This window comes from Microchirus variegatus, assembly GCF_963457635.1.
Source record: "Microchirus variegatus genome assembly, chromosome: 18".
Lineage (NCBI taxonomy): Eukaryota > Metazoa > Chordata > Actinopteri > Pleuronectiformes > Soleidae > Microchirus > Microchirus variegatus.
In genome coordinates this window covers 8883745-8902565 of record NC_139819.1, presented here as the reverse complement: position 1 = coordinate 8902565, position 18821 = coordinate 8883745, and the positions used below count along the sequence as shown (strand labels likewise).

The 18821-nt window shown below is 39.3% G+C and overlaps 1 protein-coding gene across 1 annotated transcript in view; it reads left to right on the top strand.

The window, feature by feature from the left end:
* ccser1 (coiled-coil serine-rich protein 1) overlaps positions 1 to 18821 on the top strand; it is a gene marked incomplete at its 3' end in the record, with an annotated part of 123194 nt that overhangs the window by 13063 nt on the left and 91310 nt on the right. The window contains exons 5-6 of the mRNA XM_083904854.1: positions 4644 to 4740; positions 9551 to 9656. Coding sequence (XP_083760980.1) covers positions 4644 to 4740; positions 9551 to 9656 — 203 coding nt within the window. The remainder of the gene's footprint in view (positions 1 to 4643; positions 4741 to 9550; positions 9657 to 18821) is intronic.

Here is an 18821-nt window from a genome sequence, read left to right as displayed (position 1 = left end):
GCTGGCTTTGAGACACTTTTAATAGTGTACAGTGCTTCTTCTTTTCATATTCTCCACTTGTATCAGTCATACAGAAGAAAAACAATGAGGATATGACTCCTGACTGCACACAGTGGCTATAAGAGATCATAAAAAAGAAGTAACTATTATTATTATACTCATGAAATCAAATTGAGTTTAAAATTTAATTTTCTCTGAGGCTATGTTTCCTAATACATGGTCCAATTAACAGTGAGGGTTATAGTTGGAAGAAATTCTCATTTTAAGTTCTCTATATCTATTACTGTTTGCAATTGTGGCAAAATGATCCGTAAATGGAGTCAAATAAAGAGCACCGTTATTATAAATAAGAATATTAATTGAAGTTACCTTTTTATAAAAAAACTTAAATATACAGCAAAAAAGTACATTTAATTATGGCAAATAGTTCAAGGTTAAGACTTCCAACTTGTTTGTTTTCTAGAAGACTAAGCAATGTAGCTACAAGTAAAATAGTCATTGTACCTGGGAGGAGTTGATAGTCTATTAGAGGCTCATTAGCAATCAGAGAGGAAAGAGTGTCTGTTGAACTCGTACCCTCCAGGAGGGATTGACTGCGTCTGCTGTAGAAACAAGATTAAAGAAAGGTTTGTTTTAATTTACTGGAACTTCTAATCACCCGCAGTCATGAGGCTTAAAGCCACAAAGACTGTCCTTGGATGTCTCAGGCGGTGTCGGATCATTCTTGGAGTTGGATTTTGTGTCTTTGTCTTATTTTGAAATCTATTTAAGAGTGGCTGTGAAATTAGGTGGTCTGGTACAATCGTGATTTAATCAAGTGGCTTTCCCCCCCCCAATGCAATAATTGTGAAACTTTTCCAGTTTCTCAGAGATTATTAAAAGTATTACGCTTAATTAGCTGGAATTGCTTTTTACTACTGAGGTGTCCTCAAACACAAAGAAATTCTCTTTTTTGAGGAAAGTCGGACATTCTGATCTCATGCTCAAAATATTTAGCTGGACAAGCTTGAAAGTGTGTGCAGTCTTCTTCAGTGTTTTTTAATATCTTGTGCTGTCGCAGTCATTTATCTGCTGCCTGTCAACAATGACACGTAACAGCTTTGTGTGTTTTTCATTCATTCTGACCCACACACCAGAAAGGAACCCCCTGACAGATGTTACTCCACTGTTATATGTTATTTTTTGTATTTCTTTTTGTATTAATAGTTTGCATACAGGGGTCGGGTCCCAGATGCTGACATCTTTGATAGATCCCCTTCATGTCAATTCTAGATATGACATGTTGGAAGTGCCTATATCTCACTCTAACATATGACCGTAGTCATATTTTCTGCCTCGGCAGCCTCTGACACATATTATTCAAGTAAAGTTGTAAACCCTACAATACGTGATACGAATCCCGTGCACCTTAAATTTATGGCCTCAGTGAATATATGACAAGTGTCAAGCATTGAGATTTAGTATTTTTTCTATCTTCAATTATAAATGACATTGCTTGTTGAACATGAAAAGAGATGAATGATTATTTTCGACTGATAAGAGCAGACAGTGATAAGAACAATAAACATTTTCTTATTTAATTGACCCTTCGCAGGTAAAACCCCCCCCCCCAGATTTTTATACAACAAACATACATTATTTTGATTATGACCGACCGTTCAATTCTTTATTCCCTCAGGCTACAAAGTAAACACAACTGTCCATGAAGTGTTTGCTCAGACCGAATGAAAGCCATTTGTTTAGTCCATATATTTCACATTGCTTGAAGCAAAAACACAGAGCTGCAAAGCAAAATCTCTCTCGCTTGATCTTAATGCATTTACCACCCCTAAGCACTGAATAAATGTAATTTTCATAGACTGTATGTGCGATTTTCAAAGCATATGAACAGGAACAAGTCGTTTTTTTTTCTTTTCGATTGTCTCAAATGTTTTTTTGTGCTTTCTGTGTCTTTTTTTAGCCTGGCATTTAATATTGCATATGGAGTCCTCATTTAATGAGACTCAAACCTGATATTATCTCCATTAACTCACTGAAAACGCATAAATGAGGTAAAAAGGTGACATCTTTAGGTTGTAAAATCATATTAGCACATTTCTTTGGTTAGAGGGCCACATTAAAATGGGTAATGTAGCCTTAAATGAAGTCTGGCTGCACTAGTATACGAGTCCTCACTTCTTTTCCAACGCCTTGTAGCTATTACCTTTTTATACCTAAAATAAGGTCTTGTGTTCAGTTGCATTACCTTGAAATGATCTCTGGTTTCTCTTTCTTATGTTTACTGCCCTAGGAACATCGTCACAGTGATAGCCATGTAATGCTTTATGTCTTAAAATGGACAGAGTCGTCTGGCTTTCTTGGCAAAGTCGATGAGGAAGTAAAAATAAAAGGGGCCTGACTTCTCGTTTGATTTATAATGTCAAACATATTCTTATCTCAATCCTTAGTTTTGGTTCCTCTTAAATTTTACATGATAACAATAGAACGGCATGTACGATGCAGGTGACGCCTCTGAACTCCCTGTTGTGAAACGTCAACATGGCTCTGGAGATTCTACAGTCTTCAAAACGAGAGTTCAGATTCCTATGGGTGGCGTCACGACCAGCTGCCACTTGAATGTTATTTATCATTGCAGTGCCTTCTCTCCAAGACCAATTCTCTAACACACTACTCCCATAGTGTGGACATGCATGAACTGAGACACGGTTGAATAGTGAAACATTTCACTGAGAACCGAGGGAATCGATACACTGTGGCCGTTAGGGTCTTCATGCTCGAACAACAGTGATGAGAACTGAATGGAGTCTGTGCCTGGATTTTTCCATCCATCTGTATCCGCAGCATTTTATACTTCACTTCAGATTTTTTCCATTTTCAGTGCACATTACATTCAGGCAAGTTCTTTAAATCAATGTTAAGAGCTGTAAAAGTAGCCCGTTGTCAGCACCACCCACTTTTTATCAAAGAAAAAGATTGTTTCATGTAGGTTTAGAACTAGTTTGGAGTAAAAAATAAAAATGACCTATTTGGACTTGTGGGTTTATCAGGTTTATCAGGTGTGGGCATGATGTGCTGCATCAGTGCAATTCAGTGTATTACATTTATAAGCATTCGAAAACCCCTGTGGTGCTAATTTTTTTTTTTTACCTTTGTAATCACTTACCCATTGGTACACTGTGAAAATCGAATTTGCTAAATTGTTAGCAAATATTATTTGCCACTTCCTTTGGGGGGTTCGAGTAATTGGAAAGCAGCCTGCACAGAGAGCTTTCACAGTAAAGCGCATGTTGAGTTCATAAATTTAACCTGTATTTGTGTACATTGTGACATATAAGAATAAAAGAAATTGCGTTTGTTTCTTTGTACAAGTTAAATGTGATCATTTCCACACACAGCCTTGTTTTTATATCTTAGTGAGGACACGTCATTGACGAAATGCATTCCCTAACTCCTTAACCATCACAAATGAGTGCCTAACCATAACGCTTACTCCTTACCCGAACCTAAATCTAATTCTAACCCTAACCCACAGTCTGAAAACCCTGTAAAAGGCCTTTAAAGTTGTGGGGCCCACACAAAATGTGACCTGAAAGATAGGTTGTTATGTTTTTTGCAAGTATGTACACGTGTGCAGTTATCCTTTCAAGGACTCACATTGACTTCCATTTATTTGGACAGCCTAACCAAAGCCTTTTCTCTAACTTTTACCATAAACAGTTCCTAAGCTTAACCAGAAATTAGGTTCTGTGTCATTAGGACCAGGTTGTGGACTATTCTGGTCTGTGCAGTTATCCATTTGATTTCCATTCATAGGGTTAATCCTTTACCATAACCAGTCACTACCTAACCTTAACCTAACTACAGATAGATAGATACTTTATTCATCTCACAGAGAAATTCACACAGTTCAAATCTTAACCCTAAACTTCACCTCAGGTTGTGCCTCATTAGGACCAGGTTTTGGTCTCCATGAGGACTACTCTTCCTACCATGGTTAATGCCAGAAAAGTCAAATAAATACACGCACGCACACACACACACACACACACACACACACATTGAGCAGTAGTTAATTTATTCCTGTAGAAACCTTTTATTTATTTATTTTTTTCATGCAGTGGTTTTTCCTCTTATCGCCATCAGGTGGCAGCCATGACATTTGAAACACAGCTGAATTAAGAGGCGTCTCATCCTCCTGCATCATTAGAATCTCATATTAATGAGAGAAAACACCAACGCGTTCACGGTTTTGTGTTTCTTTGCTACCTCTACTGTGAAGTGTGAATTCCCCGTTAGTTGCAGCTCGTGTTTAAAAGTCCTATGCAGTGATTAAAAAAAAAAAAAAACAAGTCTGTCCTTCATACCAGTTTTCAAGAAATCTTAATGCTCGATGACTCATTCAGAAAGTAATAGTCCTCTTGAATTGCTTTGAAGTACACACTTTGATAATGCTGTTATTGTCATATCTTTTCTATCATTTTGTTTTTCATCCTCAGGTTTTATAGGACTGATTGGATTCATGAGTATTTATACTGTGGTATTAGAATTGTTCATCATAATTACTTGACCAAAATTTTTTTTTTTTCCCTCCAGTTAATTTAACAGAAATACATATTTTAATGATTCATTTCATTCATTTTCAGGATGTGTTAAACAACCTGGGGTCCTCAGAGCTGGATGAAGACGATCTCATGTTAGACCTGGACCTCTCTGATGATCAGCACCAGCGACATCGACATGGTAACTCATAGCAGTTAACACCTGCATCACACTTATTACTTATTTTATTTTAGTCTTCAATATGTTTTATGTGTTTTTTTTATGATCAAATATCTTAGCTTTTTTTGTAATGCGATTGTGCAGCACCTTGGCTGACAGTGCTGTTTTAAAAAAACTGCTTTATAAATAAAATTGGATCGGATCGGATCACTACACTGAGGTCTTAATGGCAAGTGTGTGGGTGAAGCATGCAGCAGTAGGCTTTGAGAAAATACAGATGATGCACAAGCTCGCCTCCTTTTAACTGCATCAAGCCAGGTGATTTCTCTGCGTCTCCTTCTACATATACTTAGGACAGTTCTGTAAAGGGTTACAGACTATTTTTTTTTAATTATGTCCCATACAAACCCCACACCTTTTTCTATCCCTCCCTCAGTCAAGTGTATGTCTCTCATATTTTTTTGCCATTGTGACAGATTTTCTTTCTTCCTTGCTTTCCCCCCTCCATCGGCCCCCAGTCTTTCTCACCCTGCTTTTTCCTCACCTTCTCCTCATTAGACCACCTCTATTCCATCACTTTAAATCATGAAACCAGTCCTTTCCCTAGTTCTTTCAACATGTGCCACGACTTTGATGTAGCTGCCTCATTTACAGCGATTTATCTCCTTTGTTATTTGGCATTTCAGTCACACTCCTCCTGGAATGCCTCATGGTGGGAAAGTGACTGTCAGAGCAGAATTATTGCTCATGCTCTGCCACAGTGTGGGGCACAGAGTGCCAAAAAATGACGGTAACCCCACATTCCTTTTATTTAACACATTAGAAAGCTGTGGGTGAGTGGCTATTACCACACAACATGTGAATCTGTCAGAAGGGACTTAATAAAGTCCTTCTGAAGACATGCCCATGTTAAATCTTGTAACATTTTCTTTTTTGGGGGAAATAATTCACTGTTCCCCCACTGTGAAAAGATAAGTTTGAAGTAAAATTGAAGTAAAATTGAAATGAACTCAACATTTCAACAATTAAGCAAACTATACGCTTTGCTTATAATGTCAAGATTGTTTCATATGAATACAAGATACAAAATGCACACATTGACCTGGGCAGTTGGTGTTTTGCTGATTGTGACACATGAATAAAATGATTAAGTGGGCGAACGTGACATTAAAGCTGAACTAGACAACTTTTCTGGCTTAATTTCACGGTGTAATGGTAATTGCGAAATGACACCATCTGTGTTCATCTTTCCATATATATATTCCTATAATCCTTGGTTTCACTGTATTTAATTTGTGACTAGTTTGGGGGTTTTTCATAGAAAAATGACTGTATCCAAGAAAAACAATGAAGAGAACAGCATTTCACTCAGACTGTGTTGGTTCGACTCTGATGAAAAGTACCTTACAAGTCCTTGCAGAAGTTACCGATGCTATTTCTTCATTTTTTACGAAAGTGACCACACGGGAATTGCTAGGGACACAAAACATTTCAGTTGTGGTCTTCCATTCTTGTGCTTTAGCCAAGGACAGCAGAAAGAGCAGAAACAAAAAGATCAATTGTTTAAATATCACTTAATCTTTTTTCAAGGAGAACACAACAGTGAGTTGTACAGCAGTAACAACAGAGCACAAATAAGGAGTTCTAGATCTATTAGAATAGAGCACTCTTTAAACTATTATTATTATTATCATTTCATTATTTCCTACTTATGCAAGTTTACAAGTGTTTGTTATCAGAAACTTAAATTGCTGTGAAGTGCACTAATAATAATAATAATAATAATAATAATAATAATAATAATAATAAAAACTAGCAAGTTCAGTTATGAAACTTGCAAAACGCCAATATATATGCCAAATCCAAGATGGCTAACTTCCTGTTGAGTTGAAGTCATGCTGTCGAGAGGATTTTTTTGTTTGTTTTGGGCCGCACAATGTTCCCACCAAATTTCGTGAAATTTCGGCCCTCTCCATAGGCGCCTGACCTGCGGGGGCACTACTGAGCCATTTTGCATTGTTTTCTTTTGCAATTCCATTATTTTATAACATTTTTGGGCAATTGGTGCTTGGCAATTTTTGTCCGTTTTCACGCACGTTTAGCGGGTCAAATTCGAGATTCCGTGGAGAGAAAAATAGTTTTGGCGAGTTTAAACTCATACAACATGTGTATGTGATGCTCAAGCATGTCTCGGATAAACCTGGCGTAACATACCTTTTTACCACAGCAGATATATCCGATATGTAATAACAGGACAAACACAGGTTTGACCAGTAACATAAATTAGGATTAAGAGAGCCAGCATTGTGGTATTGTTCAAGTGCAGAGGTAGATCACACTAGATATTTGACAAGTTTGTTATTTTAAAACTTTCCTTTTGATGATTGAGTAAAATATGTATACTGTGTGGTCATTGCTGCTTATCATGCACGACTCTTACTTAACACATTTGTAAATGCGAAGTTGATCTACATCTCTGCGTGACATCTAAATCCCAGATGGACTCTCAGAATATTACTGTTCCATTCAAATGAAGGCTAATGAAGGCAAATTAAGTCAGAGGGATGAAGGCTGCTACAGAAGCTTTAGCCCTAATAAACTGCAGTTCCTGTGCTCTCTCTCTCTCACACACTCACACACACACACACACACACACACACACACACACACACACACACACACACACACACACACACACACACACACACACACACACACACACACACACACCTAAACCCTCTCTCAGGGCACTGACTGATGCAGAGCTAGGAGGAGGCACGCGCCCACTAAAACAGAAGCTTGCATGCTTAGTCATTAGACCTAATGGTTTGCAGACAGTAGCATGAAATTAAAAGGTTTGATAAATTGTTCCCATAAAGTCGAGGGACTGAGACTTTGTTCTGGCAATGCAAGAAAAAGGCTTCTCGACACACACACACACACACACTGAGATTAAAAGGACTTGCATGACAAAAAAAAACGCATCCCTGCACATGCATGCACAAAACAAACTTTCGGGAACGTGCGCAGCTTTGTTTAGAGTCCCGTAGAGTGGGATCACCGTACAAAACTGGACACACACCCACCCACACACATACACACCCACTCATTGGCACTTGGTGTGTTTACCTTCTCTCAGGTGGCTTGTTGAAGCCTTTATTAAAAAGCAAGCAATTTCACAGCAATTTATGGCCAACAGTGTTTGGCTGCGGGGCTCTGTGTTCCTGCTTCAATTGTGACTTGTGCCCTGTGGAATTGGACAGGGATAAAAGAGACAGGGAGACCTTTAGAGAGAAAAAAAAACAAAAAAACTCTAAATTTTACCACTAACTTCCACACTGCTATGTCATTTTTGGTGTCATCATCACTCAAGTCTATGACTGTATTTTGTGGTGTGACCAGGTTATTTCCCTAATTTAGTTATGGAGGAGAATCAATAAGAATTTAATTACTATTAGGGCTGCATGAAACATTAAAAATGCTGTTCCTGTGAACATCAACAAGTGTGATGAAATATCGCAAATGATAGCAGTGTTTCACATGCAAACGTTGGGCCGTGTGCTTCAGCGGTGGTAATACCCTTCCACATGATCATTTAATAATTAATGGGTATTATTACTAATAAAGGGCTAGTATGCTACTTATATCCATGTTAGTAAGCACCTAGTTAATGTGTTCCTTAATGTAAAGTGTTACCTAATAGGAAAAATTTTAATAATAATAAATAAAAGGCTTGTTCTCATACTTTCTCCCTGGATATGCCTTCAGTTTCTGCTTGTTTGTTTGCCGATCGTTCTGCCTTCAGCTTCGTCTTCAGTAACTGAAAAGCACGAGTTCGCTGTGACTGACTCGGTCACTGAAGAACTTTCCTTTTCATTACCTTCGAAGCGCTCTTGTGTTGCTTTTGCAGTAAGTTCTGGGTCATTATCCATCTGTAATGTGAACCGCAGTCCTATCAGTTTTGCAGAACGTGGCTGAATGTGAGCACAGAGGATTATAATCCTGCACACTTCAGAAGTCGCCCTGCTACTTCTCACATTATCAATAAACCACTCCGCCTCCTCCATATTTGACTGATGATGTGGTATACTTTGGATCATGAACTCTTCCTTTTTCTTGTTTGTTCTCTCTAGAGAATCTTTTTTTCCCCAGAAGTCTGCAGGCTTGTTTAGATATTTTCTAGCAAATTCTAATCTAGCCTTCCTGCTCTTGAGTGTTATCAGTGGTTTGGACCTTGTTGTAAACCCCCCCTGTATTTACATTCATGAAGGCGTCTCTTGATTGTAGACTTTTGACAATGACACAGCTACCTCCTCGAGTGTGTTCTTGACCTGGCTGGATGTAGTGAAAGGGTTTTTCTTCACCGTCGGACAAACTCTGCGATCATCCACTTGACTTCCGTGGTCTTCCAGGTTTTTTTTTTTGCGTTTTCTGACTTCACTTCCTTCCAAATTGTTGATTTGGCCACTCCCAAATTAGGGCGTTCTTCACCTGCATTATTGCTGAGCCCCTGAAAATGAACAATAATGTATAAAATCCTTATAGTTTCTCAAAGGTTACGGTTGTTAAACCCCTCCAATTAAAGTTGAGACACTTTAATCACATCTCGATTGTTTCATTTCAAATTAACTGTTATGGTATACGGAGGCAAAATTACTAAATGTGTGTCCTTGTTATTTTGGATTTGTTAATTTATCACAAATGATATCATTGCATTATCCAACGACGCTGTTGCGTCTCGCCTAATTACCTAATATCATGGCGCCGTCACTACTTTATGTTTGTTTGATGCAAATAAACTTGAACTGACTATTTGTGTGTGTGTGCACAGTGTCCAGAGAAGACTCCAGCCAGTCTCTGGCCTCTTGTCTGAACCTGCTCCCCTCCCCCATGGACCAATCAGGAGATCGCATCCTGGGTAAAGAAAACAATCTGAGGTACGTTTGCATATTTTTGTACAAATCCTATACTTTCTGTGGTTGGACAAAGCAAATTCAGATAAAAAGAATACTGATAAACAAAGATATATACGTCTGGGTAACTGAAAAGACGAATAAATGCATCTGGTTTTAGGTTGCGGGAGCAGATGGATGGCTCAGGGATCAGTTTTGGTGCACTTCTCCACTGGGGCATGTACACCGTATTTTCCCAGTACAAATAGTCTTCATTGCATTATAGCAATGATTTAGCCTGTGATGCCGTGTGAAGCAACAAAGTGGTGAAGACAAGAGGGGGGGGGGGTTATTCTCCATTCTTGGAATTGCTGATTGCGAATGACGCCGCGTTTTATTCCCACCTCCTTTGAGCTGAAACAAGATTCTCGCCACAAGAAAGATGGAGGCTACATAAATAAATGATGTCAGAATAAATATGCAAGTTGTCTTTATCTTGTCCTTTCTGTAGGCGATGGCTTATGAGAACACGCTTTTGTTGGATGTTTCCATTTGATTTGGTCGATCCTTTTTCCTCTTTGCTCAGAAATCAGGGTAGACCTCCCAAAGGCACACACAGCAGCTCTCTGGTTAGGCCTTATTTGGTTTTATGGAGGCAGTGGGTAATAAAGGGGTTGTATTACCAGTGGTATCGTCTGGTGGTGTGTCTGACAAGCCAGCAGATGATTATTACTTTACCTTTCAGTGCTGTTCTGTCCTCTCCTTGGTTGAATTAATTATTTTTTCTGCTCACACCGATGAAGTATATCTCTCTATCTATAACTTTTCCCCCCAGAATCAACTGCTTCATTGTTTCCTGAGACACTGCAGGTCAAATTGTGTGCGTAGGTTTGAAAGTAGAGGTGAAAGGATTTATACTACACTGTGGAGACAATGGGACTAAGCCTTGGCTTTTTTTCCAAAAGCGTTTTTTTTTTTTTTGTATCACTCTTCTGACACTGTTTGAGTGTTTCACTGAATAGAGAAACACTTTCTGTGTCTAGACAGTGGCGCTGGTGAATCATGCAAGTGTGGAGTCAACCTTTTCTGCCCTTTTTTCGACAGTTTTATTGGTCGTCTCATTTAAACTGAAGTCCCACTTCTTCACTACACACACACACCTAAATTATTCCTCTCTGTGTATAAGGTCAAGTCAAAAAAAAATCTTATTTATTTATTTTAATTGAGCTCTCCAGATCATAGACCTATCTATTAGATACAACTTTAGCTCTGGCTAATTTGTAGACACATTTTAAAACAGTGTTAGACTTCTGTCATGCCAGCAGCTGTAGGAGGGAGAGCGTTAACCCTATTCCCACGTTAGTTGAGAACGAAAGCGTACCAATACAGCGTTTTCTAATTTGTACTAAACGCAGAAGCACAGCTGAGGTTGTTTGGAAGTGTCACGACTTTGCAGACGTCCTGTTTTGAACTACATCATTAGACAGATTATAACTCTGACCCTCGGTAATGAAGGCAGGAGATAAAATTTTATTTTTCACCGTGAGCAGGCGGGGCTGTGTGAACCAGCATCAAGGCAATCTCTTCAATTCTTCTCGATAGATTTTTTTTGTTGATAGCGTGGACAGAAACGATTCGTTGCATTTCTACCCCTACATCGATGCTCTTCGCACAACCTAATCACAAACTTCACATTCAAATCCTGGCATCCCCCCTGTGATAACCTTATTAAGCCCCTCAGCTGATTACATGCCCTCTTTCTAACAACCCCGCAGTCTGCGCTAAAGTCTTAAAATAGGACTTAAGACTGATTTAAGCCTCCACAATTATAGCACATTTAACTGTGTGTGCACTACTGACAGTTTGACAGTGACATGACAGAGGGGGCTTCAGGACAAGTGCATTCATTTGTTCATTCAAGTGCAGAGTAACTCAGAGGTCTAGCTAACACCTGGATCACACTGGAAGTGTTTTCTCTGACAGAATTGTGATTTTTGTTTACTCAGAAAGACAGAAAGTGAGCGATATAACGAGAGATTATCCTCCCCTTCTGTTTCATATTTTCACATTCAGCCTAGACACTAAAACCAGGCCTAATTTACTTAGTTTCAAAGTGAACTTTCACTATATTATAAACTATAAGACATGCCTGTAAAACATCCTGTACAATGGACCTGGGATTGACGTACATGTAGCTGCTGGCAGGTGTTCATTTCCTGTCATGACAGTCAAGGCTGTGATTTCCTCTTAAAGGACATTTTTACACTTATCGACAAGAGAATGTCTAATGTCTAATGTGAATGAACTCTGATTGGAGTGGGGAAATAGGGAGCAAAGTGTGTTTGCCCAGGGCTTCCTCGCAGAATTTTCTTTTTTCCCGTCGTCTTTCTTTTTCTTCATCTCAGGTTCCACGTTCCCTGGAGAGAGATATTGATTTGCTAGAGGCAAAGGGAAGATAACATAAACAAACAAACAATTATGCTATTTTCCTGGAGTAACCCCTCACCATTAACCAAAAATCTATCAGCTTTTTCTGTCACCAAAAGCAGCCAGTCACAAAAACACCCTTAGACGGATCAAACGCGCTTACAAACACACCTACCTGTCTGTCATTCAGCCCACCCAGTATCAGCAGGAAACTGGTGGTTATCTGACAGACTGCACAGAACATCTGCTCTTCACACACACAACACAGCACAGCCTTGTATGAATACCTCTCCTATCCTCTTTGGTGTTTGACACTTGGATGATTTTGAAATCAATGTTTTAATTCCCTTTGTTTTTGCCTTTTAAAAACATTGAGGACACGGAAACAAACTTAAACTAGGACTGCATGCAGTCATGATAGGGCCATCGTCTCCAGATGCAAGCGTAGTAGTTCCCTGACCGGACTTGTGAATCCACAAAACCTTTCGACAACTTTTCACCTTTGATGAGCGTAACTCATTTACATTGGGTGTTGTGGCGAATGTTCGAAATTCGCCAAAACGGCAAGGATTGCCGTGGCAATCCATTTTTGAGTCCGCCAGACCTTTCAACCAAATTTCGTCTTTGATGTTTCTAGTAAAAATTGGCGTGTTATTTTTATGTCAAACGCGCTCGGACGAGTTCGCTCATTTATGTCGGCTGCAAATCGCCATACTGGACGCCAAAATTCAAAATGACTGACTTCCTGTTGAGTTGAAGCCAGGGTTACAGTCGACTTTTTTGTTCCAGGGGCTGTGTGCCAGGATTCCAGCCCCTCCCATTCGTGGCTTGGGCCCTAATTAAGTCACTAAACATCCATGTTTCATAGCAGCGTTCACGTGTCGTGAAAGAGAATCTAACACAGAGGGAAGGATCTAAAGAGATTCAGGGGAGAATGAAGGCGGCAATCCTAACAATCCATTTTAAATCTTGTACAGAATAAGGTGTCACACTGTCCTCGTCAGCATTTACATGATGCACGGTGACTGTTGGACGAAGGAAGTCAGATATAGACTTGGTAAACCCGGTGAGATTTGAATTGAACTGTGCAGTATGAACTGTGTAGTCTTATTAGACTACACAGTACCCGTCAAAATAATGACGGGTACTATAATACTCACTCACTCACTCTACTGCTGTATCATCCACATATACTATAATAATATAGTGATAATAATACATTATTTTGCCATAGAGTCTAAGTTGACATTTTCAAATGTTACATTTGTCAGACCAACAGTACGAAGCCCTAAGACGAGAGTTGAAGAAAACACTCCATTCAGTATCTCGAAAAATTATTATTTTTTGCCTGGAATTGTCAAAATTGTTAAAAAGAGGAGACAATTATTAAAATAGCTGACAGTTTCACACAGTCGAGTATTGATTCATTCTTGGGGAGGTTTGTAGAAGAAATCGGATTTTGCTTCACATAGTGTTTAGTGTTCTTTCACTAGATACTGAAAAACACCAAATTACTGAACTGAAAACCACTTCCTATGCTGCTTATCCTTCAAGGGTAGCTGGTGAACTGGAGCCAGTCCCAGCTCTCAGCAGGTGAGATGCTGTGTGTGCTATGGATAAATCAAAGTCTAATCACAGGACCAACATCCAGTCATACTAAACCTCAATGTGCCTGTATTTTGGATTAGTATTTTGTTAGTAATTGTTGGTTTGAGTTCTCATTGTTACTATTGCACAGTAAAAGTTCAGTGACAGTTCAGTCAAGCGCTGTGTTTGTCGCCTGCCTCAGCTTCACGGCGCCAAGCCAATGTGTGCTTCTTTTACCGCTATATTTACCGATATCTTTTGCATTTCTTATCCAAACGACGTCAAACTTGACACTGCACTTACTCGTGTCCATAGCAAAACACCTGTCAAGGTTGAAATCTATCAGGCCATCGGTTGGAGAGATATGCGAATAACAGACAGGCAGACGTTCATGGATAAATGGGAGTAAGTGAAAGCCATGCAGATGCAGTAACGAGCAGAAAAGCCGTGATTGCGCCAGTGCTCCACCCTATTGCCTGTAAATTCACCAAACCAAAACCCCTTTTTTAACTTCCACGTCATGAGAATCATTTAGTTTTTCCCTGTGCTTTGTTACATGAAGCCCTCTTCTGAGGCTTATCCACTTTTTCCCATCTTAATATTGCCTCGCTGCATATTAATATTGACTGCACCTCAGTGCCTCAGAGTTAGCCGCGTTAGACCGGTGACTACTCATTACTAGTTTGTGATGCATCTGTAATATTGTTTTTTTTATGAAGACTCCTCTGCCTCATCACTCCTATAGGAGCAGCCACAGAGGACATTACATTTTGACAGTAGAGATATGGCTTGCCTGTTGCCATGGTAACGGCAGTCTACATGTTGAGTGCGGCCCCTCCCTTCCTTTCCTTTCCTCTTTTCTTTTCCTTTCTCTCGCCTTTCATTGCTGTTTATTACTATGCAGGAGACAGGTAGTCTGAGAAGAGGACATGCAAACACTCAGGGGTGTCCTTGTCGGCCAATCTGCCGTTCTCAATTCCCATATCTCCAGAATTACTTTTGCAGCTAAAACATTCACATGCTCTTGGCACGATAAACCTTGTCAGAAAAATACAACATTTGTGGACAAGTACCAATTCTCCTCCTTGACAACTTCATTAAAATGACTTTCGGAGTCAGTATTTCTTTTCCCGAAATGCAGAAGGTTTCCTTTATGCCTACACAGTATCGGAACTCTCATTTACCAGCCCGCCAAGTCTATACTTGGGGGGGGGGGGGAAACAGCTCCCATCACATGCCTCAAGCTACACCGTAGCCGTCAGTCCGCCCTGATCCATCCTTGTTACCTTCATTTCCAGTTTGTGTTTTTCATGTGTTACTGTTTCTGTGTTTACTTTTTTTTTTACTTCTGCGTTTTCTTTTTTTGTTGTTGGTTGGTTTCCCTGAATGTGTACTGTATATGAGAAGAGGAGCAAGTGGAACAGATTCAGTGAAGTGCAGGTCCATTAAACCCGTCATATACAGGGAATGTGAAAACTGATCCTCAGATAAAAGAAGATATTCCTTTATTAGTCCCACTATGGGGAGGAAATTTACAGCAGTGCAGCACTAAAGAGGACAGCAAAGGGATCATCAGTTAAAAAGTGCTAAATAAGTAAACGCGCAATATAAGCATAGGTAAATGTAAAAAATTCACAGGGCAATATAAACACAGGGACGCATAAAAAAAAAAAAAAAGTAGGGTCGTTATAAACACCAGGGAATACAAAGGTATTAATAATTTATACGGCGCAACAGTTTGAATACAACGTAGATTGTATACTTGAGTTAGTTTGGTACTAACACGACACAAAAGTTTATGTCGCAGTCATAAACTCTCGGAAACATGGATTAGTAATCCATGATTATAGTTTGGTCACTTACACACACACGCGGAACAGAGGATAAACTTTGTATAAACACTTTCTTTTTATTGTTTCTTTTCACAAAAATGTAAAGATAACAATACTACAAAGAAATACAAACCCCAAAAGAAAAAGAACATAGTGGATTGCCATGTCTCTCCAGGTTGCTCCCACTTTGTCATCAATATGATCGTCCTTATCCTGTCGTTAGTCCATTTCTCCCACTTTTCTCGACATTGTTCTTGAATCTTATGGGTCAACAGTTCCAGTAAATACATCTCACTCACAATTTCATGCCAGTCATGCTGTACTGGTGGATCCGCATTGTACCATTTTCTCGTGATTGCTTTCTTGCAGGCTGCTAAAACAATTTTCAGGAAATGTCTGTCCTCCTTTAATTAATTTGCCTGACATATTGCCCAGATACAATAATACACAGAACTTGGGTATATTAAAGCCCATAATTCTAATAATTACCTGGTGAACACCATCACAAAAATGCACCGAAATACATGAGAGTAGTCTACATTCATATCTCATATAAAGTTTGTTTCATGTCCATATTCACAATGTAACATCGTCATCATTTCTAATTCCACTGGACTGGATATAGTCTGCAAAAATAAATAACACATCTCCTTCAGCAGTAAGTCATATGTTTACAGACCTTCACTCAAATACACCCTTGCACATTTATAAAAATAGACAACCATAAAAACATCCCAGCTGAGACTCACATTGGAACACGGGGATACATAAAATGCACTGTGGCATGACACATACAGCGGGATTTGACAGGAACTGTGTAGGTATATGTGTCTAATTTGAAAATTCCTGACACATTCCTTTGTAAGGGATATATTTTTTGTGTGCTTAATGAAGCATCAGGTTCTTCAGAAGCCTCAGAACAAAAATGACATTTACGTTTTCGAACGAATACATTGAATGTTAAGAAATGTCAAAGTGTCCGTTGGCTTTCGGGCATATTTATTTTGCGCTTTTGCTTTTATAGTCTGCTAGGTTTACGACATAGTCGATAGAGGAAGAATATTTGCTGTTGGATTTAGTTTTTTTTTTTCTTCTCTCGCTTTGAGTGGAAATGTGTGGTCCTGATTTGTAAGGCAGAGAAAAACATTTGGGGTTCAATGGCTCAAGTAATGTTACTTTTTAACAGCAGACACAACAGACTTGGCTACCTTTGCCAGCTCGTGTTGGTCTTTTTTCTTTTTTTTTTACCCACACTTACAGCGTTCAGGTGATTTTTCAAGCTTGTTGTGGTCAATATCCATTCTTTATCTCATCCCCACTTAATGTAAAGTGTTCCCACACAGCTGACATCTGTTCACTTGAACTAAAGCCAGGCATTTACTTTTGAGAGTGAGACGTCAAGTTCTGACCAAACTTCTGACAAAATTAGGCAGATAAAAGAAAAATGAAATAATATCCAAATCCCAAAGTTCAGCATTTCAGGGGACATATTATGCAAAATCAACTTTTTAATCATTTAAATCCTTATATTTGGGACTCTGGAGGCCCTATCAGGTCTAAGTCTAAGTACAGGAGATAAAACATGCGATGTTGACTTCTGCGCTCATTGGGACATCACAAGGCACTAAATTCCTGGAATTGTTGTCTCGTGGAGCTCCGCTTTGTCCGTAAAACACGCGAGAGTGCAGGCGAGGGCAACGGTATCCGAAAACCAGAACCAAAAGAGGACCTTAAGAGATACTACTAAACAGAGCGTTCTGAACAGGGCTGTTTTGGCAGGGTGATTGAACTGCTGTGGTGCTTCATCCTTATGGTATTTTGACCAAAGCATGTCACAGACTTGTTCAATAGGACACCAGGGAACTAGGTTCACTTGGAGAAATAGCGTATGTCCCCTTAAAATTTAGATGCTAAACGATCTCCTATATGGCATATGGAGAACAGTGTGACTGTGCACAGCATACTGACGATTTGTCATGGTAATAATATTGCCAGGTTTGGTAATATTTTGCCTATTCAGAGAACAAAAAAACCTGTACTCAACTCATGCAATAGCTGGAAATTCTGCATGGCAGGAAGGGCTGTGCTTTTTGGGTGCAGAATAAACAAAACAAACACAGTGTGTAAGTGTAAAAAAAAAAAAGTGTCAGCGGGTGTGTTGTTGAACTCCTCTACTCAAATTGACCTTTTTTTTTGCTAAAGTTTAGCATTTCTTGTTTTTTTTTACTTTAAGAAAGCCAGGGTGACTTGTTTTCCCTGCACTGGTAAACTTTGCTTTATATTTTCACTTCCCGTTGTTAACCTGAGTAAGTGCACAATAAATTAAATGACAATACACAGTTAATGTAAAGATGTCATTTCTGACTCCTTGATGCGTGATACCTGATTAGGCAACAGTTTGAAAAAGCATTGTTTTACATGTTTATATATTACTTACCTTATATGTCTCCTTATACATGCATATGTGCAGTAGCGCCATGGAAACATTTTATAAAGAAATGTGAAGGAGGTGCTTTTCTTGGATTTTCTTGGATTATATTATCATATTAATAAATAAAAGTATATGCGTTATGAAGACGGTAATCTTTTGAGCCTTAAGAACTTTTGTGGACAGAATCTGTGAGAGATGCTGTTACATGAGGCTAACGCATAGAGATGAACAACTATTCAATTTCACTATTCACACTTGAGGTCAACTTAGAGTGTTAGGCTGAATCCCAATTCCACCCCTTCAGTCTACCCCTTTGTCGGAGTTCCCCTTGGCCCTCAATACAGAGTTGAGGGTGCTAGGGGTAAGAACGTTCCCCTAAGTAATGAGACACACCCTCCATTACCGTCACGTCATCCTCACTTGGCACCCGCAGAGTGTTACATCAACAATCGAGGCAGCAAGCCTATCGGATCAACAATCCAAAAATGCCGTCCTCACAAGTAATGTCTGTTGCCTTGACCATTTTAACGTGTCATGTCAAGGGTTATCAGATATCTCATCTAAACAAATAGCGATAGCAGCTAGCTACCCACTTATGATAGGAACACTGGGATATTAGCATTGGCAACAACTAGCTAGTAATCCAAAACAAACTTGACTAGTGATTCAGAAAAAACGATTGAAGAAGACCGCAATAGTATTATTACACATGACAAGTAATTAAATAAATGCTGAAAATACATTTGTGCGAGTCCTTGGCTTGAGCCATCGCTTCCAAAAACCCTCGTTTTCAAGTGCGGCCTTTGGAAGCTTCATTTCAAGGGCTACGTAGCCCTACGTCTTGGCCCTAGTCCTTAACCCAAATGAGAAAACTGACAGCCCTACCCCTCACATGAACGTGAAAAAACAAGGGGTAGGGGGGAGGGGTGGAAT